Source organism: Tenrec ecaudatus, chromosome 10 (genome assembly GCF_050624435.1).
Source record: "Tenrec ecaudatus isolate mTenEca1 chromosome 10, mTenEca1.hap1, whole genome shotgun sequence".
In the NCBI taxonomy this organism is placed as follows: Eukaryota; Metazoa; Chordata; class Mammalia; order Afrosoricida; family Tenrecidae; genus Tenrec; species Tenrec ecaudatus.
In genome coordinates, this window is record NC_134539.1 from 107507522 (window position 1) to 107530236 (window position 22715).

Genomic DNA, 22715 nt, shown 5'->3' on the forward strand with positions numbered 1-22715 from the left:
GGAAACAAATGCACTTGTTACTAAAAAAACAATCTCAGAATGAGGTTTCTTTCCTCTGGGGAGTTAAATTCTAATGTTTAGGAGAAAACATCTCGGGTGACTTGTTCAGTATTTGGTGATTGCTGAGCTACAGGCGCAGCCAAGCCCTGGTGCTGCACTTTTGATGCTTGCTTTGAAACGGTTTGCTCTTCCACTCCGGATTTGTTAGCTGCCTGCTGGTGTGCGGGGTCTGCTGTGGCTTATTGTGGCTGGCATTGGACGGAGGGCAGCGTGGCATCATGGGCAGAGCACTGGCTGTGGAGCGTGGGTGTACCAGCCTTTGAGTCCTGGATCATTCATTTGCCCTGACCCTGGACAGATCATATTTACTCTTGAGCCATCTTTTGCTCATCTGTGAAGTGGACATCATTTCTGCCCTACTGGGCTGTTGGCAGCCTTGGCACACTTACAGGGCGCTTAGCCCCTGGTCGGCAGTCCACCCGACAATTGCTCGTGACTCGACATAACCTCACTTCCTGTGTTGGAGGCTCGTAATCGGCTCCAGCATAGGACTGTTGTCATGTTTCCCCCTTCAGCTGAAGTGGTCAGTCTGCTGACCCGCCCAAATAATGAAGTAGCGAACTCAATGTCAACTGTTAACCTGACTTTCAAGTTTATGATCATATGAGCAGATATCTTTTAATATATGAAATTCAGTTCACCTCAGTGCTCTGAGAACATACAATTTAAAGAAATCTAAGCACTGACCCTTTTCACACGAAGGTGGTAAAGATTCTCTCTCTCTCCCTCTCCCCCCCCACCCCCCCGCACCTATATTCCCCCTCAGTAAAAAGGGTTCTGAAGAATGGCAAAGTCCCAGGAGATGGGGCTGAGTCCCTCGAGTTGTGATCTGTTGAATTGGATCGGTTGGTAAAGTGGGACCGAAAGCAGTCAGTTCATTTTCTTTCTAGACACTTCCCCCGTGTCTGTTTTACATAAGACGTTGTTGGATACGAAGATGAGTCCGTCACGGGCCAGTCAGCGTCTGAAGGGTATGTAGCCCAGTCTCTTCAATGCCAGAGCTCCTGTTTGCCAGCAACTCGGTCCCTTGGAAGAAAACGCAGAGCAGATGGGGAGTGTAAAAACCCAGGTGATTTTGATATGCCTGTGTCCAATGGGGACCAGATGTTGTTGCTCAGTGCCGTCGAGCCGATTCCGAATCACACAGCTACGTACAGCAGAATGAAAGTGGCCTCCACCATCCTTACAAGCGTGCTGGTGTTTGAGGCCACGCTTGCAGCCACTGTGGTCAAAGCATCTGGCCGAGGGCCTCCCTCTTTTTTGTTGTCCCTCTACGTTACCAAACAGGATGTCCTTCTCCAGGGACTGGTCTCGGCTGATAACATGTCCAAAATATGTGAGATGGCGTCTTGCCCTCTCTGCCTCTAAGGAGCACGCTGGCTGTACTTCCAGTATAGATCTGTTTGTTCTTTTGGCAGTCTGTGATACTTTCCATACTTCAAATGCATCTATTCTTTGGTCTTCCTTACTCAGTGTCCAACTTTCACATGCATGTGAGGCAGTTGAAAAAATGCCATGGCCTGGGTCAGCTGCACCCCGGTCCTCAAAGTCATGCGCGTCCTTTCAATATTCTTTTGTTTAAATCATTTTATTGGGGGCTCGTATAACTCTCATCACAATCCACACACCCATCCACCACCGTGTCAAGCACATTTGTACATTTGTTGCCATCATCATTCTCAAAACATTTTCTTTCTTCCTGACCCCTTTGTATCAACTTTTCAATATTCTAAAGAGGTCTTGTGCAGCAGGTTTACCTAAAGCAATACAATTACCCATTGCTAGACTGTTGCTTCCTGGGCTTTGATTGTGGAGCCAAGCCAGACAAACCCTTGGCCACGTCCGTCTTTTCCCCATTTGTGATGATGGTAGCTACTGGTTCCGTTGTGACGGTTTGGGCTTCTTCATGGTGAGTTGCATGTGATCCATTCTGAAGGCTGGAAACCTTGGTCTGCACCAGCAAGCCTTCACAATCTCCTGATTTCAGCAAGCCACGTTGCGTTGGCTTCATGACACTGGTTGCTGGCAAGCCTTCCTCCAGTCTTTATCCTGCATGCTTTCCATGTAACCCAGCTTGTCTGATGGTTTGCTCAGGTGGAACCCCTAGACCCAGGTGAAGCTAATCAGACGGGGCAGAGATAATAGACCTGAGAGTTGTGTCTCCTGCACTTCCTAAGCCCTGTTCTAGATGTTCAGAATGGGGACATTGTTGGTGAAGCAGGGGACATATTTTAGGATATATAAGAAAATTTCTCATAATTATGTGCCTTCAGAGGAGAGGGGAAAACATCATCTCAAATTTCTTCGTTCAAAGGATCTGTGTCTGTGATCCTAACAGGGTTTAAAACAGATTTCATCCCACACCCTCAGGACCTTGGAGGAGTAGTTGGAGTTGTGTCGCCATCAGCATGTCACACTCTGAAAGATTGCTTGACACTCTTGAGATCCTCCAGCGGGAAAAAAAGAAGAAAAAGATGGTGTTTGGAAAAAAGTTGTCCTGTAGCCCTTGATGAAAGGGAGCCTGAATCTGCAGAAGTCCCTCGGAATCCCAGATGAGCTTGGAGTCCCTTAGATATGTGTTCTGGCACCCCCATCAAAGGCAGGGGTGCAGACTGTCTGGTGGAGAATGAGCTTGCTTTGGAAGCTTGTTACCATCCTGCCTGTGAGCTGCTAACTTGTGCCACCTGGAGGCCACTGAGAGAAACAGCTGCCTCCAATAAACACAGGCATTGTACTTTCCCTTATCTTTCTCCTGAGGAGTAGCAGCTGGTGGCTTTGAATTGCTGACCTTATGGTCGGGAATCTAATGCATAGCCCACTATACCACCAGGGCTCCCCATGTACTTTTCCAATAACTGGATGGCTTCTCTGATAGATTGCTCCCTGTACTAGGAATACTTATCATTTGTCATATTTTCTTTTTTTAATCATTTTATCGGGACTCATACAACTCATCACAATCCATACATACATCAATTGTGTAAAGCTCAATTATACATTCGTTGCCCTCATCATTCTCAAAGTTTGCCTTCTGCTTGGGTTCCTGGAATCAGCTCCTCATTTTCCTTTTCTCCCTCCCCCCTCCCTCCCGGCTCCCCCACCCTCACCATGTTTTCTTCAGCAAAGTGAGCATGGTGAGTGGTTCTGCATGTTTTGAATTAGGAATCGATCCGGCACCAGTATTTCCTTCTATTGTGCTTCGGGGACTGACAACAAACCCAAAGAAGCCAGCTCTGTGAGCCAGCAGTCATTTCTAAATCCCTCTGAACTCCAAGTTAATCTGACAGGTAGACTTTAACTGCTTTTCCACAAGCCTCTTCAACCCTAAATTGCCACTCGTGCGGATTAACTGGTCCTGAATTTTCTTTCATGTTATCTGACAGTAGCTTCATAGTATGTGGACCGTCAATATTAACATTTAATCTCAATTCTTGGCCTTTTGTCAAATGTCAAGGTAGCTCCCTCTCCCCCTACTTCCTCCTTATACAGCGCACGAAATAGTCAAAAGTGGGAAATCGAGTGGATTTTGTGTACGTTGTTTGGTCTTAAGTTGGTATTTTAAATCATTCTAGGGAGACTTTCTACCTGTAGTATTCCAAGAGTTAAGGCATCGGGAGGGTTTTTACACAAAGCACACTTTTTTTTTAAGCTGGTTAATTTTCCATGTGAGATTTTTTATAATAGTCATGTGTGTAGATAGACTGTTCAGGTGTGTCGTCGTAAACTCCTAGTTCAGGCTGTTACGCATCTTCAAAATGAGACTGAAGACATTGAAAAGCTGATCTCTGTAGTAATAATAAGTCATCAAACATGGGCTTGTTCACGGCCCACACACTGAACAGCAGCCTGATTGTAACTAGAGCAGATGATGAGTAAGCGTGGTTTGGGGTACAGACTGTGGCCAGGAAGCGGGGGAGGAAGAGAATTGGTGCTAAGGGGAGGGAATGGGGGGCTTGTGGAAGGTCTTTTTCCGAGGAGGCCTTTGAAGAACAGAAACCTGCTACTCTTACACTGGGAAGTGGTATTGAAATGAGGAGGTAGGACAGGTGTTAACAGGTAATCAGTCAGTCATCGGGCAAACCCTTTTGAATGGGACTCTGTAAGTCCATGCTCTCAGAGATGGGCTTCTGCTTACCAAGACCCTGGCTGTCCCTGCTCCGCAGTTAGCAGCTGGTGCCCTTTTGAGGCAGCTTTGGCCACAACTGCTTGCCCTGGGGGCTGCGGTCTGTGACCGTGTCTTTCGTTGTTTCTTTTCAAGGCGATCTCTTTGCTGCCACATTCCTCATCAAGAATGGGGCTCTTGTCAATGCTGCTACGCTGGGCGCCCAGGAGACACCACTGCATCTTGTGGCCTTGTACAGTGCCAAGAAGCACACGGCAACAGATGGGATGTCCGAGATGGCGCAGATTGCAGAGGGCCTCCTGCAAGCCGGTGCCAACCCCAACATGCAGGACAGTAAGGGCAGGTAAGCTGGGAGCTTAGAGACCATGCCCTTCCCCACTCCCAGGCGCCCCTTTGTGGTGGAACGCATTGGCATCACACAGCAGCTTCGTGTTCTTGGTTTAGCGTCAGTCGTGTTTCCGTTGATGTCACAAACAAGCATTAACTCCCACAGGAGCGGCTGGGGCCTTTGAAGGAAACTTGGCCAGCCCGGGTAGCTGGGCCATTGCATTTCTCAGTCTCTTCACGGCTGAGGAGCCAGGAGGGCCATCCTCCAAGTAGAAACCGTGACTAGTTGGAAGGTTAATTCCAGGCAGACTCCTTCAGTTTTGTAGGTCTAATTGTTAGAGAAAATTCTCTGTTAAACCCGATTCTTCCTGTAAACGCTCCCACCTCAAGCAACACTCTGCCTGCCCACCCCCCTTCGTGGTATGAATGTATATAACAAAATGTGTTGTTTCAACATATTTTACCCGTAGAGCTCACTGACATTAATTTCCTTCATCATGTTGCAAACATCAGAGGAAACATTTCCAGAATCTTCCATCCTTAGCAGAAACTCAGTGCACTCAGGCAATGAGCACCCCTTCTTTTTTCCCTTACCCTGCAACCATTGCGGATCTTTGGTCTCTGTGCATCTGTGAATTCTGACTATTGTGTGTAAGTGGGAGTATGAAGGGGCTTCAAGAAACTCATGGGAAAATTCCATTGTCTTTTAACCCTGCTTTTTTAAAACAAACTTTGTGAAGCCCTCATACACAATATTTGCCCTTTTATAGCTATTTACAAGATATCTGTAGATATTTCATAATATCTATAAATATTTCATTTAAGCTTTCAATATTCGCTTCTAATGCTGTAGCTTATATCATGAATTTATTTCTCTTTATGGTTGTGTAATACTCCTTTGTATGAGAGAAAGTAAAACCTTTATTAAACACAAATAACAAAATGTGAAGCTGTTGTTTCTCAACATGTCCTCCATCTGCCCTTGCATACCCTTCTGAAGGTGGCATTTCCATCTCTATCACCCTTTCCCGGAGAATTCCATGTGCTCTGGCTTACACCACATCTCATCTGACAGGACAAGTTCAGGGTGGCCTGGGGGACGGGGCACTACAGGGTCCCAATGAGACTCTCATAGGGCAGCTCCTGCTGCCCTCCAAGAATGAGCAGTCGATGTATCTGTGGGAAGAGAATTCCTGGACACAACTTTTTGGACTTTTTCTCACCAATGCAGTTTTCAGTTTTCATAAAACCTATTTTCAAATCCACGTTTGTCCTATGTGTCCTTGGAGGAAATCTCTCAAGATTACCCATTTGGAGTCCCACAGAATTGTTGCCATAACCTTCTGAGCCGACCCTGTGCTTTGACTGTTTTTCCCCCACACCGATACATTTATTAAAAATATACATAGCGAGAGTAATGGTTCTGTGGTCAGATAGCATGGTGGTTCTGTGCTGACTTACACAAAATGTAACTAACTCTCATGGACTCTTCACAACTACGGTCTGGACACAAAGAAAAGGGTCCACGGAGGTGGCGGTCAAGACAGACCAATGCAGACACTGGTGGTGACACTTGCTGGGAAATGAGGTTTGACGTGATTTATAATCACCTCAACACTCACAGAGGCCGAGGATCCGAGGCAAAAGGGTGCACTTTCACCACCAAAAATCTTTTCACATTTCCCAGTTAATTTTATGCAGTCAGTCAGTCACCAGGAAAAAAACAACACTTGTTCTTGTGACGCAGGATTTCTAAACCCATTCAATCAGAGTCTGGTATATGTTTCTTGGTCTAGTCCTTTGCCGATGGGAAGAGGCTGGGAACCAGGTTCTTCACAATGTGCATTCTCAGGCGATGCCGCATTTCCACGCACTGTCCCATTTCTGTAAGATCCATGGAGTGACTCGCAGGAGGGCCACGGAAATAGGAAAGTTCCGTGTGGAGATCACGTCCTTGCGCATCTTCCGTTTCATTTCCTCAGGGTCCAGGTTCGGCACGAGGCCCTCGATCCGAAACATCGTGGCTGGGCTTCAGTGACTCCTAGCTAGCGATCAAGGTGCTTCTTGCATTGCCGCCTCGCGTCCCGATCTCGGCTCAGACATTTTTTTTAACTTGTGAGTTGCGTAAAGGGTTTACAGAGCATCAGTTTCCCACTCAACAATTTTCCCCACTCAATTTGTAATCAACACGTTAAAAGCCATATGATGGCACATCACTTTTCCTGTTTCCTGTCTCCACTTAAGCCCTTTGCATTAGGTCCTCTTTTTTTCCCCTCCCTTCCCGCTCCCCCCTCCCTCATGAGCCCTTAATAATTTATAAATTATTATTTTATCTTATCTTACACTGCCTGGCATCTCCCCTCACCCACCTTCCTGTTGCCCATTCCCCAGAGAGGAGGTTACATGTAGATCCCCGAGACTGTATTTTGTTTATCCGTTCATCTGCCGTCGGATACTTTAAGCTGTTCCCACCTTTTGGTTCTTGTGATGAGTGCTCTGATCGGCACTGCTGTCTCCCTGTTCTTCTGGTGGGTGCACCTGGCAGTGGAATGCCTGGGTCTGCGTTTTAACCCCTGAGGACCCGCCCACTGTCGTCCACAGTGGCCAAGTGCTTGATGACTTCAGGCAGCTCCTCCTCCGCACGGATTGCCACCTTCCATCGCCCAGCCCCTCACACGTCGAACGGAGTTACCTGGCTCCTTGTGCTCCTGCCCAGGAGCAGCCAGTCGAGGGCTCCTTGTGGTTTGGAAGCTAACAGAGCTGGGGTGAGGTGGGGGTGCTTGGAAGGGAGGGTCAGTCGCCTGAGCACCAAGAAGAAGTGCGGCCCCTTCCTTTTCACATCAGCTCTCTGACTTCTTTCAGTACTTGTTCAGAGAATAAGCAGTAAGGTGTGTGAAGTGTGCGTGTTAGGAGAATGGATTTGTGTGACGAGTCAAGGGCTTAGATTAGATGCTTCTCCATTAACTCTCAGTCTCATGTCATAACTACTCTATTTCCCAAATAATGATCACCCTGTTCCCGTTGAGCACTTGATTCATGATTTCCCCCTTCCCCGTCCCTGTCCCCCCGCCCCCTAGGTAGTTGCTAGCCTTGGGTCCCAGTGCTTTGCAGTGGCTGTCCCTAGCCGGTTTTGACGGCGGAGGCAGCAAAGAGTGGGTAAATGCCACTCTAGTCGTTCACTCATAAAAGTCACTACTGACTCATAGTCACTGTGTAAGGCAGGGCGGGTTTCTGAGACTGTTACTCTTTTCAGGAGTAGGAAGCCCACTCTTTCTCCCCAGGGACAGCTGGTGGTTTTGAACTGCTGACCTTGAAGTTAGCAGCCCAACATGTAACCACTACTCTACCAGTTCTCCAGTCATTCACTAGTGATAGGCAAACTTGAACTTTTGCTGCTCTCTGAGTTTGAGTACAATTGAGTATACTTAAGAAGAGAGAGACAATTTTCAGCACTGGTGGGAATAGGGTGGGAAAACTGGTGCATACCTGCGGTAGAAACGGGTCTCTTTTAAAAGAAGCAAAATTGTCTGCACCTTCAGTGAGGAGCCAGTGCTGAGTCACAGAGTTTCATGTCTCTTCCTCTGATCGCTTCCTGCCTTTCTGGACACTGAGTAAATGGCAGCGTTCCATGAGTCTGTTTTCGTACTTGGATATTTCGTATTTGGATTTTGGAAAGCTGGCCATGGTTGAAAGGGACTCCTATCACCCAGATGCGGAATGGCTTCTGGATGATGATTTTCCAAGGTCCCCGTCAGGGTTGGGCCCGTCCTGACTTGACACGTCTTCCTTTCATCCCGCAGGACCCCCTTACACCTGTCCATCACGGCCCGGAACGAATCCGTGTTCAACCAGCTGCTGCCGTGCCAACAGTACGTAGGGAGCACGGGGGGCGGGGAGGGGGGGCGGGATGACTGGGTGAAAAAGAGTTCTTTCCGTGTTCTGTGTGTTAAGAACTGAAGTGCCCAAAGCAGCATGTGTCACTGGGAGCGTGTGAAGAGCGAGAATCGCGAGGTGTCCGAGGAAGGCTGTGTGTGGCTCACGCCGCTTCCTCCTTTCAGATTGGACTTGGAGCTGAAGGACCACGAGGGCAGCACGGCCCTGTGGCTTGCGGTGCAGTATATCACCGTGTCTTCCGACCACTCGGTGAACCCCTTTGAAGACACCCCTGTCGTCAATGGAACATCCTTCGACGAGAACAGCTTTGCAGCTCGGCTCATCCAGCGAGGCAGCAACACGGACGCACCTGACACACTGACAGGTGAGCTCGGGGCCCCACGAGGTGACCCTGGCTCTGGAGGCGCCCGGAAACCGCCCGCCCGCCCGCAGATACTCTTACCCAAACCTCAGACACAGAGTAGCGCACTGGTAGGAGCAGTGTCTGGTGCTTCACTCCATGGGTCTGCTTCCCTTTCGTCGTCCTTGTTGCTGGTGTGGATCTGTGCAGCACGGCGTCCCCCAGCGGGGCTGTGTCTCCATGTGCAGCTCAGGGACCCTGAGCACTTTCTTCAGTGTGCCACCATCCTCGCCCTCTTCTCCTGAGCTGTTCTCCCCAACTCACATAAACCCACCGCTCCCTAAGGCTCCTCCCCAACCTTTCACGCTAGAGGGGCAGTGGGACCCCTGGAGCAGCACACTGTTCAGGCCCACTCCGACCCTGATTTTTCTCAAGGCACGGGCGATGCTGACCATCTCTGCGGTGAACTGCGCTCTCCCGTGGAGCGAGCAGTGCGGCCTGTCGCCCCTGTGGCAGACCTGCCGCATTGGGCCGTGTCAGATGCTCCCTCCGCTCGCTGTGCAGCTGCTGCTGGGAGAGGTCCCGAGAAGCAGCAGGTCAGCGACGTAACGTGACGAGAAGCCGTTGAGCCACTTGACGTGGTCCCTAGCTTCAGGGCCACTTTCCCTGCAGCTGCCCCCATTGCAGAGCACACAGCCAAGGACCTCTGTGAAGCTGCCCCTGCGGCCCTTTTTAGCTCTTAAGGAAATGCAGCCTCTGTGGGTGCAATAGATAACCATATCCTGTTTGTCACTAGTAAGGCTTCTGGTCAAAGTTAACTTTGTGGGGAGTCCAATGTTGTGTATGGCTTCAGACGAGGGGGTGGTGCGGGGGTTAACTCCCCCCCCCCCAAATGCTCACATTCGTTGTTCAAGGATCAGCTATAGCTAGGTAGGTCTTACAAGAGCCTGATGCTCAAGATAGGCCCCCTCTCCCCCCTTAAACTTCAGAATCATGTGTTTTTAAGAAGACTTCATGGGATGAGCTCAGTTTTATGGTTTAAGATGATCTCGAGGCAGTAATCTTGGGGCTTCGTTCAGGCTCCAAGGCTCCAAAGAGTCAAGTCCATGAGAAGTTGGAATTCAACAGAATCTGTACATTTCTCCCATTTTGATCAGGCTTCTATAGGAGCTTTGATCAAAATTGGCCTTCATTCTAAAATATAGTAAAATCCCAGGTTGTAAATTTTACTCCCCAATCCAATACTATGTTTCAAAAAAAATTAGGTACATTTCATGTTAGCTCCTGTAAGTTTCTACATTTCCATTTATTTCCCACAGTGGGTCTCAGATCTCCCTTTCTTCTTAAAAATTATGCCCCATGATGTGTTTCCATGACGCTGGCAGCTGTCTTTTGAGTTGCGGTGCCTTCCTCACCCGCTTTTCTGAGCTGTGAGGCGGAGCGCTACATTAGCCTTTTTGGATCACGGTGGCGATACTTCCCTGGTACCAAAGTCCACGAAGGGAGGGTTTCTTTAAGGTTGGTTGCAATGTAGAACCCGAAACCATGCCCACGATCTTCATCGTTAAGAGCTAGAGTGGCTGACTTGAGTTGTGCGGCTCTTTCAACATGCTTGTACGCTTTGGAAGCACAACTCCTGTGCCCACTGACCTCATCAGCAACGTCATTGTAAGTCTCAAATAGCTGCCTGGCTCACAGGGAGGAACTGGAAACACAGGGAATCCAGGACGGATGAACCCCTCAGGACCAGTGGTGAGAGTGGCGATATCGGGAGGGTGGAGGGAAGGTGAGGGAGAAAGGGGGAACAGATGACAAGGATCTACATATAACCTCCTCCCTGGGGGACGGACAGCAGAGTAGTGGGTGAGGGAGACATCGGAAGGTATAATATGACAAAATAATAATAATTTATAAATTTTCAAGGGTTTAGGGGGGAGCGGGGAGGGAGGGAGGAAATGAGGAGCAGATGCCAAGGGCTCGAGTAGAAAACAGGTGTTTTGAGAATGATGATGGCAACAATCTTTACGAATGTGCTGGACACGTTGGATGGATGGATTGTGATAAGAGTTGTATGACCCCCTAATAAAATGATTTTTTTTTAAAAAAGCTGCCTGGCTTAACTGTTACAGGTAAAAGCTTTCCCAAATTCTAAATGTTGCATTGGTTCCAAACTTTGCCTGTTGCTTTTCTTAAAGAGCCAGGCCATCTTGTTTGTTTCCAGGAGAATGTGTGCCACAAACCCATGTTGTTCTGTGTGACAAAGATACACGCACACGGAGCCGCCACATAGCAAAGCCGTGTCAGGAAGAGCACAGGGGCTGTTGTTTGAGTTGCTCTTTTCATAGAATGCCATTTTTAAAATAAATCTTTTTATTGGGGCTCATACAACTCTTATCACAATCCATACATACATCAATTGAGTAAAGCACCCTTATACATTTGTTGCCCTTGTCATTCTCAAAATTCACCTTCCACTTAGGTTCCTGGAATCAGCTCGGTTTCCTTTTTTTCCCTCCCCCTCCCTCCCCGCTCCCCCCTTCCCTCTTAATAGTTTATAAATAATTATTTTATCTTATCTTACACTGCCCGGCGTCTCTCCTCACCCACCTTCCCATTGCCCATCTCCCAGAGAGGAGGTTACACATAGATCCCCAAGATCAGTTCTCGTATAGAATGCCATTTTTGTCAGCTCGCCGTTCTTCTAAGTGAACATGCTGAGCTTTGAAACAACCCGTCTCAGTTGTCAAGGTTTATGATCTCAGGGAGCACCCCCTCCCCCATATTAATCATTCTTACTGCTGAATCAAAGATTAGGTGAAGTATTTGAGGGTTTTTTGGCCTGCATGGCAGGGAAGCAGACGACTATAACGCCTCTCACTCTCTGTATGGTTTGTTCTAAGGCCCCTCCCCGTCTGGCCCACCTGATTTTTGTGCCTTCTGTGCAGTTGTCTGCATAGTGGGGAAAAGCAGGTGACATCCGAGGGTTACTGGCTTTGCCCGCACAGCTTCCTGGGGATGCTGGGAGCCTGCACGTGGAGGAGAGGGGACTCTTAACGTCCGTACATCAGTACTGCGTACCAGATGGGCATAAAGCCCGGCAGGTGCGACGGAAGAGAATGAGTGACAACAAAGGGATCTTGTACCACCTCGTCCCTAGCAGAAGGGAATCCGACGTCAGTCTCCGTGATGTAGGAGGTAGCAGTGGTCTCGCAGGGCCAGGATTCATAGGAAGAGCCCCATGTGCTTTAGAGCAAAGGGCCGCTGGGAAAGAGATTGTTACTAAGTTGCTTTAAGTTTATAGCCTGTGTTGGCTGTTGGTCACTAACTATCTCACTGATTCCAATACATGTCTATGACAGAATGCAGGGTGTGGTACAACACTGACAAAACACACAGCATTTGACAGTGGAAAGAAGGCAAAGGCAGAAAACAGTTTCAGAGATTTATTTCAGAGCTCCCGAGTGAGGTCGCACTGCCCAGAGGGAGGGCAGCGTGTCCTGGGCTCCCAGTGAGGTTGAAGGGTCCCGATCTCAGAGGCCCGGGAAGTCACGCTGTCTGGGCGAGATGGGAGAGTTTTATAGCCCGGTCTCAGGGAAGGCGTGGCTGGGGAATTTCCCGTTGCGATTTTGCTGTAGAGCCAGGACGAAGCAATGATGTTCAGTGCTCTCTGTAGTGGCTAGCCGCCTGCATCTGGGTTTGGAAGGTCACCAAAGGGAAGGGGGAGGCTTGGTTTCCCCAACATCCTGGGAGGGTTTTCCCTCGCCCAGGGTCTTTTTCCACTTGCTTGCTCACCAACTCCCACTTCTGCCTAACACACAACTCCCCCACCCCCCACTATCATGACCCAATTCTACCTTACAAATTCGCCTAGACTAGAGCATGTACACTGGTACAGATAAGAACTCTTGACATGGAATCCAGGACTGATAAGCCTCTCAGGGACAGTAATGGGAGTAGTGATACCATGAAGGTAGGGGAAGTTGGGGGGAGAAGAGGGAGAAACAGGGAACTAACTGATCTCAATGATCAGTGTATAGTAGCCTCCACCCCTGCAGGAGACGAATAACAGAAATGTGGATGAAGGGAGAAAGTGGACGGTGTAAGATATGAAAATAATCATTTATCAAAGGGTTACGAGGGTGGGAGGGTCGGGACGGGAGGACAAAAAGAGGAGCCGATACCAAGGGCTCAAGTAGAAAGAAAATGTTTTGAAAATGATGATGGCAACATATGTACAAATGTGCTTGATACAGTTAGTGTATGGATTGTTATAGGAGTTGTAAGAGCCTCCAATAAAATGATTTATTAAAAAGAAAGAAAAGACAAGGAAAAAAAAGTGGCTCTTTGCTGTTTATTTATGGCTTGAGTCTCAGACTGTCACAGAGCAGTGTGTACCACAGTTTTGCAAATACTGGGACGTAGCAGAGTCCCCTGTGAGTGCCCGAGTCCTCACGTGTTAATTGTGCACTTCACCGCAGTACCATATTTACTCGTGTATTAGCTGAGTTTTCCAACACATTTTTAATGCAGTTTTGGTGGTAAAATTTGGTGCATCGACTGATATTTGGGTTGGCTTATGCTCGAGTATATACGGTAACCCTTGGTCTGCTTGACCTGCTATTTCTGAGAGGTGGGAAAGTGGTAGGAAAATAAAGCCATGCTTGGGCCTATTTCTTTACCTTATTACGGTTCTGGTATCTCTTCAAATAATGTAGCGAGAGAACATATGATTTTATGTTGTATTAAAAAAAATCCAAATGAATGAACAAATGTGCTTTACACAATTGATGTATGTATGGATTGTGATAAGAGTTGTATGAGCCCCTGATAAAACGATTTAAAAACAAAAATCCAGGCTGTGAAACACTGGTCTGGGACTCAACCCATTTTGAGAGAAAAAGAAGAGTTTTTGCTTTTTATTTCTCTCTTTCTAACAAAATTTTGCTTGGCAAAAGACTATAGTGCTAACCAAAGCATTTTTTAAACCAAGAACCGACACATTTAGGCCCATGGGGTAAAACAGGTCCTTAAGGGGCATTTTCCGGTGGGACTTCAGTGCACAGTGTCTTAAGTGGGGTCTTCAGCTGGACGCGACGGGGCCCCTCGGGTTATTTGGTCCCGACTGGGCGGTTTTGATGGTGGGATAAGAAGCCGGATGTTGCCCAACATTGTGCAGTGCACAGGGCAGCCCCCACAACAAATTCGTGTCCTGCTCCACATGTCAGGAGTGTTGAGAAACCTTGTTCCAACCCAGATAGGTAAGGAGACATAACTCACCTCTGATCCCCGTTTGGCTGGTGGCAAGCTCATGGAAGAATGAATGTCTCCTGGGGTCCTGCCCAGGCTCCGCCCACTCTCCACGCCCACGCCCAGAGGGTCTGTGGGCTTCAGCAATACCTCCCTTGAGGGTGGGCTCTGAGGTGGGGAAGGGGTGCAGTGGAACCGTGGCCTCGTTTCTGCACCCGTGGCACAAGGTCCTTGCCCGTTGTCTTCTAGGAAATTGCCTACTCCAGCGAGCAGCAGGGGCAGGAAATGAGGCAGCAGCTCTATTCCTGGCCACCAACGGGGCCCACGTCAACCACAGGAACAAGTGGGTGAGTACAATGGGAGCTGTTGGTCTGCGGATGGAATGCCCGTGCTACGGGGTGGGAAACATGGCACTGATCCTTTATTTCAGCTGTCTTCAAAATAAAGCATTCACCATTAACAAAAGAACGCTTAGGGAAACAAATTCTCCGTCTATCCCAAATTGAACTAGTTGATCGATTCATTCAGCATTTCCTGGCAGCAGGTGTATATCAGGTCCTAAACTGATATATTGTAGGCTTTAGAGTCTACGTATCTATTTTTAATGTCTTATACTTCATAGTCTATTAATTGCATTTAAAGAGGATGAAGCATATATACCCAAACCGTAGCCGTGTGTATATATATATATACACCATAGGAACATCTGAACAATACAGTTCCTGAGTCTACACCACAGGCCGACGGGGAAGGTTCTGCGTTGTGCCATGGTGAAAACACAGCCTCTCGGGTTAGGCTTATCTGGGTTTACCAGCTTCCCCAACCCCTCCCTGTGCGGTCTAAGGCAAGTGGCTTAACCTTTCTGATAGTAAGTTTCTTCATCGGTCACATGAGCTTCATATTAATTTTGAGGATGATTGTGGTTAAGATGAAAAGAAATTAAATACGAGGGGCTTTCAAAGTCCATGGAGAAAACCCCGTCTTCATGAACTTTTTCACGTCCCCTTATCGATCAGTGCTGCTTGTAAACATATCTGGGATGTGGGAAATACTAAAAGCTATGTTTTCACTTCACTCTTTTGAGCCTGGGAGGATGAGTTCATTGTTGAGATCACACTGGTTTTATTTTCCCTCTCTGGGCACGGGGCTCTCGTAGTGGACCCAGAGGCCTTCCTATTGCTGGGGCTGGAGAGACATGCTGCACATGTTTGAGTCCCTCATCTAGCACAGGGGGAAGGTACTGAGGCTAGGTGGCTCATAAATGCCCGAGCGAGTCTTTAGACTAAGGCTCAGCAAGGTTCCGTTTACTCTTGTTCCACAATCCTGGGCAAAAACCCTGGCTGGCTGACTCGACAGGTACCTCGTTGAGGTCCAGGATAGGGCCAGATGGAAATCACCTAGATGGGCAAGGAGCTGCCTGACCCTGTGTTCGGACTGGAAGAGACAGGTTTCAGAGTGATTGCAGAATTGGAGTCGCTAGGATGGACCTGCTTCCAGCAGTCAGAAGCAAGTGCAAGAGAAGTGGAAACCATTGTGCTCTATCTTTTAAGTGCAAGATGGGGCTGACCCAGAGTGGTGTGAGTCCAAGCATCAGGCAGGGCGGTCCAGCAGACGTGGGCGAATGGATTCAAACACAGGGCGGGAAACTCAAGGTGGAAGCTCCGGCTTATAGCTACTGGTAGAAGCCGGGAGTTAGGTCAGCACCCTCTGAGGGAATGTGCAGGGAGAAGAACTGGAGCTGAGAGGAGGAAGATATGCCTGTGAGGGCTCACCACAGCTACCACACAGCCCTGGTGGGTTAGGGGTGCCTGGGGGGGACAGGGCAGGGAGGAGAAGAGACTCCGTTACCACCGTAGATGTGCTCGAGGCTGGAATACAGAGAGTCAGCAATAAAGGTGCAATGAACAAAGTGCAGATTACAAGATGCAGTGGAGAGTTGTGTTTCAAGGAAGGGACCATGCTAGTGAACAGGGAGCCCTGAGCCTGGCGCTCTGGGAAGAGCAAGGTGCAAGGCTGTGTGAGAAGTGTGTCCCCGCTTGTGGGGGTGGACAACAAGCAAGACAACCCCCCCCACACACACACACACACGGACACAGGCATAAGCATCTGTGCATGGTTGTCCATGAGCGGTCTGCACCTGAGAGGAACGTGGAGCTGATGGTGAGGGCTCTTTGGTGATGGGGCGGGGGGCGGGGCGGGGGGAGCCTGGTGTGAGAGTGGACTTTCTATCGTGTACCTTTTGACTATGGAATCTGTGTCTGTAATACTAGTGAGATGTTTCTAATTAAAAGGGTGGGCAGGGAAGGAGGTCTTGATGGTGGGCGTTCAAGCTGAGGTTGAGTTGAGCTGGGTCGAGGGCCCAGGGCTGGGCAGGAGGGTGCTGATGGGAGTTGGAAAGAAGGGATGGCCCCGTGGTCACCCTACTCACCGTGGGTGCCATGGTGCTGGGGCTTCCTGCTGCTTGCAGCATTTGTTTAAGTGGTACTTGGTTCTTTTTAAAAAAAATTTTTATCAGAGGCTCATACAACTCTTATCACAACCCATATATATATATACATACATCAATTGTATAAAGCACATCGGTACATTCTTTGCCCTCATCATTTCCAAAACATTTGCTCTCTACTTAAGCCCTTTGCATCAGGTCCTCTTTTTTCCCCTCCCTTCCTGCTCCCCCCTTCTGTCATGAGCCCTTGATAATTTATAAATTATTATTTTGTCATATCTTGCCCTATCCGGCGTCTCCCTTCACCCCCTTTTTTGTTGTCCGTCCCCCAGGGAGAAGGTCACATGTAGTCCTTGTAATCAGTTCCCCCTTTCCAACCCACTCACCCTCTACCCTCCCAGTATCGCCCCTCACACCCCTGGTCCTGAAGGTATCATCCACCCTGATTCCCTGTGTCTCCAGCTCCTATATGCACCAGTGTACAACCTCTGCCCTATCCAGCCCTGCAAGGTAGAATTCGGATCATGGTAGTTGGGGGAGGGGGGGGCGAATGAAGCATTTAGGAACTGGAGGAAAGCTGTATTCTTCATCGGTGCTACGTTGCACCCTGACTCACTCATCTCCTCCCCTAGACCCCTCTGTGAGGGGATCTCCAGTGGCCGACAAATGGGCTTTGGGTCTCCACTCTGCACTTCCCCCTTCATTCACTATGATAAAGTTTTTTGGTTTTTTTTTGATGATACCTTATACCTGATCCCTTTGACACCTCGTGATCGCATAGGCTGGTGTGCTTCTTCCATGTGGGCTTTGTTGCTTCTGGGCTAGATGGCCGTTTGTTCACCTTCAAGCCTTTAAGACCCACCCCAGACACTATCTCTTTTGATAGCCGGGCGCCATCAGCTTTCTTCACCACATTTGCTTATGCACCCGTTTGTCCTCTGCGATCTTATCATGGAGGTGTGCAGCCAATGATATGATTTTTTGTTCTTTGATGCCTGATAACTGATCCCTTCGGAACCACGTGATCACACAGGCTGGTGTGTTCTTCCATGTGGGCTTTGTTGCTTCTGAGCTAGATGGCCGCTTGTTTATCTTCAAGCCTTTAAGACCCCAGACCCTATCTCTTTTGATAGCCGGGCCCCATCAGCTTTCTTCACCACATTTACTTGTTCACCCACTTTGGCTTCAGCCGTTGTGTCGGGAGGGTGAGCGTCGTAGAGTGCCAATTTAATAAAAGAAAGTATTCATGCATTGAGGGAGTGCTTGAGTAGAGGCCCAAGGTCCTTCCGCCACCTTAATACTAAATCTATAAATATAGGCACATAGATCTATTTCCCCATCCTCATATATATATTTGCATGTACATGTCTTTGTCTAGACCTCTATAAATGCCCTTTGTCTCCTAGCTCTTTTCCTCTATTTCCCTTGACTTTCTTCCTGCCCCACTATCATGCTCTGTCCCCACCTGGGTTATAGCTGTACCTCTTCTTTACATTACCTTACCCTTGATCATTCCCTACCAGGCCTGCCACTCCCCCCTCACCACCAATTTGGATCCCATGTTGTTCCCTTGTCCCTGGGTTAGTTAACACCACTTCCTTACCTCCCACCTCCCCCTGTCCCAAGCCCCCCAGAACTGTCGGTCCCGTTGTTTTTCCTCCAGATAGTTCATCCACCCTTTCTTATTTAGACAGACTTGTGGAGATAATAACATGCACGAAAACAAGACAGAGGAAAACAAAGCAACAGTATACAACAAAACAACAACAAACCACTGACAAAGAACAAAAAAAGCACATCAAGAAAGAAAAGCTTGTAGTTAGTTCAAGGATTGTTTGTTGGCCTTTAGAAGTGTTTTCCAGTGCAGTCTGTTGGGGCACCCCGCTCTGGCCCCAAAGTCCACTTTCAGCATTCCCTGGGGACCTTGCTGCTCCATTCCCTTGCTGTTCTGCTGCACTCCCCCAGTGCTTTGCCTCGGTGTGGTGGAATCAGGTCAGGTGCAATTCCCACTTTGTGTCTCCGGTGCTGTCCCCGGTAGCACCATGGGTCAGTGAGGGGCATCATGTCTCATAGTGGGGCCAGCCATGTTGTCCTCTCTGTGGACTGGCTGCTCTAATCAGGAACATCATCCTCACGGCCTGGTGGGCCAGGCTGTGCTCCACTCTCTTCCTCCCCCTTCATCTGCTCCCGTGTGCTCTGATCAGATATGTCCCTCTCCCGGAGCTGCAGAATCAATGCCATCCTTTGAAACAAATTCTTTTGGGGGAAGGTACTTGGTTCTTTAAATACACATACATACATATATACACACACACCTGTCTACGTATCATTTTATATTTAGAGAAAAATAATTTACAAACAAAGTGAAGAGGGAGTGAAGGATGTTCTTGGAGGTGAAGCCAGGGCGGTTGGCAGATGCCTGGATGCCCAAAGGAACTAAGGATCGCCATCAGGTGGACAGGAAGAGGGGCAGTGGCAACTAAAGCCACAGAGCTCAGCTGGGGACAGGATGGGCCACAGGCAGGGCTGGCCCTGAAGAAGGGGACTCCCACCCAGAAGTACTCAGACACAGACCGTTTGTTTCCTGCTCAGGGAGAAACCCCACTGCACACAGCCTGCCGGCACGGTCTGGCCAACCTCACCGCAGAGCTCCTCCAGCAAGGTGCCAACCCAAACCTGCAGACGGAGGAGGCGCCGCCTTTGCCGAAGGAGGCGGCCAGCTCGGCGGCCAGTGTCTATCGGCAGACGCCACTGCACATGGCCATTGCGTACAACCACCCAGACGTGGTGTCCATCATCCTGGAGCAGAAGGGTAGGTTGCAGGGAACTCCGTCCGGCTGCTCCTGTCGCAGTCTGCCATGATGAGTTGTCAAGTACAGAGTTGGTGGCTCTTCCAGTGGCTGCTTACGTACCCGTTTCTTCCGCCGAGCGCTCTCTGAGCTGACCGGGTCAGCCCATGACACAGTCTGGGCATTGGCCACTGGCGTTTCCTAGGTCTGTTTCAAGACGAAGCCTGTCCATTTCACTTGGACCTTCGGACTCTGCTATGTCTTTTGTTTTAGGGGCGTGAGGGGAGAGGGTGGGGTGTTGTTCGGGGCCAACTTAGTGTAGGCTTGGCTGTCTTAGAGGAGCTCTAGTGGTGCAGAGGTTAAGCAACTGACTCCTAATAATAATCATTTTAAAAGGCGAGGTGCCGTAGCGCTGCTGCAGAAACGTGTGGCCATCTGCGTCCGTAGAGACTGGCCACCTTGGCAACCCTCTGGGGCATTCCTGCTGCTCTGCCCTGTGGAGGCAGAGTGGGAATCGCCCTGACAAGCCCTCGGGCTCAGCACCTGTGGCACCACACTGCTGTGAGGAAATGGAGCATCAGCCCGGCGAGCCTCGTGTTTGATCCCCACAGGAGGCGTAGCATCTGTCTTTGTCAGGCACGGCCCTGACGCGTAGAGACCCTATGGTCAGTGGAAGGAAACGTCGCGCAGTCTTGTGCCACCCTCATTCTTGTGTCGGAGCGTGTGGCTGCGGTCACGGTGCCCATCCATCCTGGGAGGGGGTTGGCCATCCTGCCCTCCACAGCTGTCAGGCGGTCCTGACTCGTGGCAGTCGTACCGCGCAGAGGAAGCTGCCCCGTAGGGTCTCCCAGGCTGTCCATGTATATGAAAGCACACAGCCTCACCCTTCTCTGGTGGGTTTCAGCTGCTGACCCTGCACTGAGCCGCCTGGTGCTTAACTTGCTGCGTCATCAGGGGTCCTTTCTACCACCTTGCCGTTCTCTGGTAGGTGCCGCCCAGTCAGCTCCGATTCACTGCACCCAGGTCTGCGCCAGCCTCACAGTCGTTAGCCTCCAGCCCCCCATAAAGGTTCTATATTAGGAACGCCTGTTCGGGGCATTGTTTTAACCCTCCTTTTAAGTAATCAGGCAGGAGCCCTGGTGGCATAGTGGTTACAAGTTGAGCTGCGATCCAGAGGATCAGCAGTTTGAAACCACCTGCCGCTCCTCAGGAGAAAGCGCTTTCTGTTCCCATGAAGAGTTATGGTCATGGAGATGCACAGGGGCAGTTCTACCCTGCCCTACAGAATCACTGAGAACTGGCATCGACTCGATGGTAGTGAGTTGGTTGGGGCTCAGTAATCAGGCAGTGTGTGTGTGTTTCATAGGGGTCTATTTATGTGAAGATTCGCCGGTTCATGCTTTCAGCAGCTGTGCTTTCCCAAAAAGCTTTGCTCCAAAACAGTAGATTTCTGAGCTTCTTCAATGCACAAGATTGATCATTTCCCAAATGGCCATGTACCCTAGCCAGCCCGCCAGGGTAAAACTGAGCCCCTGTTCCCTGGAATGTTTTAAAAGTGAGCCCTGGGAAGGCATGGGGCCAAGTACTGTTTCTCTTTTTAAATTTTAGCCAATGCTCTTCATGCCACCAACAACTTACAAATTATTCCTGACTTCAGCCTTAAGGATTCCTGGGACCAGACTGTCCTGGGCCTGGCATTATGGACTGGTAAGGCTAGACCACGGGGGCTGTTGCTGTGTACGCATTCCAGATGGTTAGGAGGAGGGTGGCTGGGGGAAAGGGAAGAGTGTGTATGTGTGCGTGTGTGTGTGTGTCCCCAGGGGACAGCTGCTGGCTTAGCGATGGTCGGGTGTGTGCTTCCAGTTGGATGTTGAGGAAATGGGGAAAGCCGAGGAGGCCCTTCTCAGCTCCTGTTCGCCTCGCAGGCATGCACACGATTGCAGCCCAGCTCCTGGGCTCCGGGGCTTCCATCAACGACACCATGTCGGACGGGCAGACCTTGCTGCACATGGCCATACAGCGGCAGGACAGCAAGAGCGCGCTCTTCCTCCTGGAGCACCAGGCGGATATCAATGTCAGGTAGGCATGGCGCTGCCTCCCTGCTCTCACGTCAGGTCACGTCGATGGGCAGTCTTGCCATCATTCCTTGGTACCCAAAGAAGCAGCAGCGGCACCGAGGGCGGACGCCGTGTCGTGTCAGTGGACCCCTGCCTTGGGGCAGCACGTGGCCCTTGTCTGAAGCTCTCTACCCTGCACAGGCCTCATTAGGAAGGACAGTCCCTAGTAGTCAGTTCAATAGGAGTTTCCTAAGGAGCACTCTAATAAATCAGTCAGGTTGGGGTGAGTGCTCTGTGCAATCTCATTCCCCACGGAAGCTGTTATTGCCTCCGATGGTAAGTGCCTGGCGCGTGATGGCCTTTGTCAAGGGCGCGGTTGGGTTGGCATCGTGCTGAAATGCTATGACAAGCCGCTGGATGCCTATCAGACGTCAGCCACATCAGTCGGCCAGAAGGAGATCTTTTTCCTAAGCTGGGGGTACAAATGCTTTTGATGGGTTTAATCTCTGCAAAAGGACACCCTTGAAGGTGCAGTGTGTGCAAGAGTAGCCTGCAGTGCCCAGGAGGGCACCCTTTGTTCCCGTCTCCAGCTACCAACACTGGCTTTGGTTTGGTATGCGTGCCCACCCAGCAGGACTCGTGATGGGGAGACAGCCCTCCAGCTGGCCATCAGAAACCAGCTTCCACTCGTAGTGGACGCCATATGCACCCGGGGAGCTGACATGTCCGTGCCGGATGAGAAGGGGGATCCCCCGCTGTGGCTGGCGTTGGCAAATGATCTGGAGGACATCGCGTCCACTCTGGTGAGACCCGCTGGACTGTAGTCTTGGCGTGCACACAGGCATGTTGTGTGGCAGAGCTGCATTTGGTTCTGATATAACAACCACGAGAGGGGCAAGAGATCTGCCAAGTAACAAAGTGGGCCCACGAGGAGCAGTTGAAAGTCGTGTGAAAGGAGCTTGTAGTTAACTTGTATCTCCGGTTGTCTTTGTCAAGAAAACCTCTAAGACCATGTCAACATGAGTTTTCACGACCTTAGATCAGAAGAACTAGATAATGCCAAACTACCACTACCAGCTGCTGTGAAAGGGGCTGCTGTAGAAGGTTCTAGATAGAGTGGGTAGAAAAGGTGGAACAAAACTCAATCAAAAAAGACAGTAGGCTTCCTGGTTGGACAGAGACGGGTGGGACCAGAGATTATGGCCTTTCATCGCCCTTCAAGGCTGAAACTGAACTCGCCCCTGGACTCCATGTCCAGCCAGTGTTGAGGAGACACACAGTGACACTAGTGAGGTGCACACATCCTAGGATAATGGACCATGTGAGACCCAAGGACAGAGTTCAGGGAGGAAGTAGAGGACGTGATGCTCCACTGAGGGGGATTGCCAGGAAGGAGATGAAGCACAAACGCATGCAAATGAGTGAGTGGAAA

At 49.7% G+C, this 22715-nt stretch overlaps 2 protein-coding genes across 3 annotated transcripts in view; one reads left to right on the forward strand and one right to left on the reverse strand.

Annotated features, from left to right (window-relative positions):
* The window catches only part of ANKFY1 (ankyrin repeat and FYVE domain containing 1), an 84954-nt gene that overhangs the window by 47878 nt on the left and 14361 nt on the right, over nt 1–22715 (forward strand). The window contains exons 8-15 of one of the 2 annotated variants that reach the window (XM_075561165.1): nt 4319–4526; nt 8311–8379; nt 8569–8768; nt 14241–14338; nt 19030–19249; nt 20835–20933; nt 21152–21305; nt 21915–22086. In XM_075561165.1, coding sequence (XP_075417280.1) covers nt 4319–4526; nt 8311–8379; nt 8569–8768; nt 14241–14338; nt 19030–19249; nt 20835–20933; nt 21152–21305; nt 21915–22086 — 1220 coding nt within the window. The remainder of the gene's footprint in view (nt 1–4318; nt 4527–8310; nt 8380–8568; nt 8769–14240; nt 14339–19029; nt 19250–20834; nt 20934–21151; nt 21306–21914; nt 22087–22715) is intronic. The other variant, XM_075561166.1, reaches the window with a different exon arrangement.
* Nucleotides 6359–6529, reverse strand: LOC142460212 (mitochondrial import receptor subunit TOM5 homolog). Its single transcript, XM_075562453.1, has one exon. It carries the CDS (start codon nt 6527–6529, stop codon nt 6359–6361), a length of 171 nt encoding a protein of 56 aa, XP_075418568.1.

Bases quoted from the DNA above. Each gene is read 5' to 3' on its own strand.
- LOC142460212 (XM_075562453.1), bottom strand. From the start codon at position 6,529: ATGTTTCGGATCGAGGGCCTCGTGCCGAACCTGGACCCTGAGGAAATG.